General features: G+C 33.5%; 1 protein-coding gene across 1 annotated transcript in view; it reads left to right on the top strand.

Moving 5' to 3' along the window:
- Positions 1–4,205, top strand: part of LOC106468057 (Down syndrome cell adhesion molecule-like protein Dscam2) — a 121,323-nt gene that overhangs the window by 68,250 nt on the left and 48,868 nt on the right. The window contains exons 7-10 of the mRNA XM_022397084.1: positions 457–618; positions 1,329–1,616; positions 2,455–2,574; positions 3,138–3,311. Coding sequence (XP_022252792.1) covers positions 457–618; positions 1,329–1,616; positions 2,455–2,574; positions 3,138–3,311 — 744 coding nt within the window. The remainder of the gene's footprint in view (positions 1–456; positions 619–1,328; positions 1,617–2,454; positions 2,575–3,137; positions 3,312–4,205) is intronic.

The following is a 4,205-nucleotide window of genomic DNA, read 5'->3' as shown; positions in this document are numbered from 1 at the left end:
CATTTTGAGTACAATAATATCGTTGACTTATGAAAGGCACTTAAGGTAATCAGTTCAAAAAAAGGGACCAAACAACTCGAATGGTTTCAAAAAATCTCCCGTTTTTAGGAGCTATTTTATTATACTTACTGATTGCTAACAATTTTCCACCCTAAAAAAATCCCATCTTAATTGTATTAAATGTATGGGTTCCTTATGTCTTTTTGTTTTAGTTGTCCAATGCAAAGCCATTACACACGCGCATGGGCCATGTGTACACACAAACCACAGTCCATACACGTAATTTCCGAGATTCAACTATTGAAATAATTCATTTTTTTCTAATGTGCAGAACTCGCATGTGGAGCGTAAGACTAGATTTTCTTTTCTAGAATTCTCAACTATTTTCTTATTTGAAGCTTTAGAAAATATATATATATATTTCGGAACGTTGATATGTTGCCTTGGTTACCACAGATGGTGAGCGTTTGCCAACCAATAAGAGACAGCGGCTCTTTCGAAATGCCAGTCTCACGATCAGTAACATTCAGAAAGCCGAGGATGAAGGAACCTACTCATGTACAGCCAAAAACAGAGATGGCGCCACTGCCAAAGGAAGTGTGAAAGTTACCGTTCAAGGTAACAAACTTATAATGATAAGAATAAAACAATCTATATATCTATCAAAAGAATGAATATAAATAATTTTCTAGGATAATCAACTTTGGATCACTATGTACATAATAATTTGCCAAATATATGTAATAAAATTTATAAAATAGGCTTAATTTTACTTGTTTCCCTTAATTATGAAGTGATCATGAACTAATCAAGTAACAGTAGCTTTATATTTTAGTTCTCGAATGTTTATAGTTACAATCAACCAGTGCCTTGCTAATTTAGCTGTAATTAGGCTTAAAGTGGATTACCTAAGTTTGGAATGTTTATATGCACAACCAACCAAGAAATAAGCCTCTTGCTTATTAAGCTGAAGTTAAGCATAAAGCGGATTACCTACATTTGCAAATCAACGATGCAGATCGCGTTTGCAATTACTGGGTGTCGCAAAAGTTGGTTACTATAAAATAAATGTCTATACTCGCTTAATGAATGTGATAAAAAAGGCCACCCTGAAAGGCAATAAAGTTCAGGTCACATCCTTACATTCATCAATGGTTAGTATCAGCATCCAATAAAATCTTCAAAGAAACATGAAGTAGCAATTTTAAATTGACCAACGTTACAACGGCAACAGATTTTTGGGACACCTAGTAGCCGTTTCGAAAGCATTATGTTGTATTTATTGTCGAATAATTGATTTCCAATTGAGTATAGCTGTTCCGTTCCAGAGAAACCCGTCATCCTGCCATTCAACTTTCCCAAGGAAATACAACAAGGGATGAAAATTCGTCTATTTTGTACAGTTGCTGCTGGCGATCCTCCGTTTCAGCTGAGTTGGTTTAAAGATGGCCAACCTCTTTTGCCTGGACGGAGTGATGTCATCATTAACACTCCAGGTGAAGATTACAGTTCCTTGATTATTGAGAGTGCCACGCCTGAACACAACGGTCAGTACACGTGTAGTGCAAAGAATGATGCAGCGTTGGTGAATTACACCTCAACCCTTGTAGTCCGAGGTAAGGTAACAAATAACTTTAATTGTATTTTTATTGGAAACTCATTTTATCGATAGTTTTATTCATAAAATACAAAAAAGCTTTAGAAATTAGTTGTTGAATGATTCAAGGCTGTTTTTTTGTCAAAATGATTTCTAAATGAAGTAGACAGCATATGCAACTTTACGCGATGTAAGTTAACTTTTGCGTTCACAATAATATTGAGCGCTGCGCTTCGCAAACGCAATACCAAATTTATAAAAAGGAAAAGCGCTTGAAAGTAAGCTTGTTACAAATTTTTGCATCGAATGAACAAAAATAATTTAATCTTAACATTGTATCCCCTTGCCCCCGTAATTTCGATACGTTATTGTACAGGACGTAGTAAACTTTAGACCTCTTTCAAAACTCTTGAAAATATCGGTCGATAAAGATCCAATATCAATGAAATGTATAACGTTTCGTTATATTAAGATTTTAATTAAACAAATTTGATAAGCTACAAGAAAGTCATTTCTTATGTTATGTTTAAAGTATTCTAAATAGGACCTTTATTTCTGTTTCTAATCCTGGATATTTTTTCAGTAATTTTTAGTAAGAGAACAAGAACTGAAACATATCAAAACTTAGTTTATTAAGAGCACTAAATAAACAAATAATTTATTGAAGACTCCCATTTTTCTTGAATTGTCTCCCGGTGAGACAGCGATAAGTTTACGGGTTTACAACGTTAAAATCCAGTGTTCGATTGCCCGCGCTGGACTCAGTAGTTAACTTAATGTGGATTTTGTCTAAAACAAACAAGAAAATTCTCGAAATAAAACCAACCTAGTTTTTGATTATTATAACTTTTTCTTAGTTCCCCCAAGGTGGCGCATAAAGCCGTCTGATGTCAGTGTCATTGCTGGAAAAAGTGTCACTTTGCACTGCCAAGCCGAAGGATATCCTCAACCGCGGGTTGTGTGGGAAAGAAAAACAGGCAGGAATTTTTACATACAAATATAAGTAACAGTTATATATTTAAAAAACCCTTTTGTTATTTTTTTACGTAACATTTGATACATCAGTGAACTCTATAGTGAGTTTTACAAGAAAAAAGGAGAAAAGAAAGTTTACCTGAGTTATCCAATGATTATAATTGTAAAAGGTTGAATGAACTGGTTTTAGATATATAATGTTGTCATAATTAATTCTACTTTCGCCGCAAGGTGAAATACTTTTATATTTGATATCATAAATTAGTCTATTTAAAAATATTATTTTCAAATTTCTATGTAATTTTGCACTCGTTTATTTGATTAACAACCATTATTTTTATAATATGCATCATGCCAATTAGTTAAACTGTTCCGTATGACTATAAAATTAGCACTGGTAGAATAATCTCGGAAAACACGAAAAGGAATAAAAATTGGGGGAATTTGGGATTAAAATTACTGTTTAATAAAAAAAATATCACAATTTTAAGAGAATTATTTTCTGTTTCGTTGTGAGTGTAAATATTATTTTAAAGCCTAATATAGTATTTTACCTGTTTTAAAGCATCTATGGTAAGCGGTTACCAGCATATCAGCACAAGTTATCATTATCAGATCTTCGAAAATGGATCTTTGACTATAGAGGGCGTTACTGAGCAAGATGCTGGGTTCTACTTGTGTCAAGCAACAAACGGAATCGGACCGGAAATGAGTACGGTGGTTAACGTTAGCGTTCACAGTAAGTTCATAAAAACTTTACTTTGAAATACTTTTTATTTCAATATACTTTTTATAATTAACGAAATAAAGGCAAACGTTTTGGCCAGTTAACGTTATCAAGAAAAAACCGTTCAGTAAGTTTTATTGAAAATAATTTTATGCACTCACTACTATTTTTTGGCTTTTATTCCCCCTCTCCCCCATTAGTTACTCATTCGTAAGTCAACAGGCTTTACAACGCTTGAAAAAGGGTTTCAGTACGCCTGGTGGACAGAACACAGATAGCACATTGTGGAGTTTTGCTCTTAACAACAAACAACCAACTTTCATTTTTTCGTTATTGTTGACTTTCACACCGGAAACGAAGTTTTCAAAATTCTTTTGCACAAAGATTGTAATAGTTTACTAGAATTATTATTTCCGTTTTATTTAAATAGCTAGCGTCATATATATATATATATAATTAATGTAGTGTTATGGAGAGAAGAAAAAACCGCTGCCACAAAACAAACATCCAATTGGAATTACTTTTTTGGACATTTCGTATCTTGTATAGGTAGAATAATAAAGTTATATCACCTTCCCTATATAAGACCTACTACTGTGTGGATCGCTTTAGAACCATTGAAGATCCGGATAGTAGCATGGAAGGGTGGAGGATGGGAGCTATACTAATAATTGAGGTTGGGCTTAATATTGTAATATCTTCAAGTTATATCACCTTCCCTATATAAGACCTACTACTGTGTGGATCTCTTTAGAACCATTGAAGATCCGGATAGTAGCATGGAAGGGTAGAGGATGGGAGCTATACTAATAATTGAGGTTGGGCTTAATATTGTAATATCTTCAAGTTATATCACCTTCCCTATATAAGACCTACTACTGTGTGGATCTCTTTAGAACCATTGAA

Source organism: Limulus polyphemus, unplaced genomic scaffold (genome assembly GCF_000517525.1).
Source record: "Limulus polyphemus unplaced genomic scaffold, Limulus_polyphemus-2.1.2 Scaffold85, whole genome shotgun sequence".
NCBI lineage: Eukaryota > Metazoa > Arthropoda > Merostomata > Xiphosura > Limulidae > Limulus > Limulus polyphemus.
Note: the sequence above shows the minus strand (reverse complement) of the source record. Positions and strands in the feature narration are given on the sequence as shown.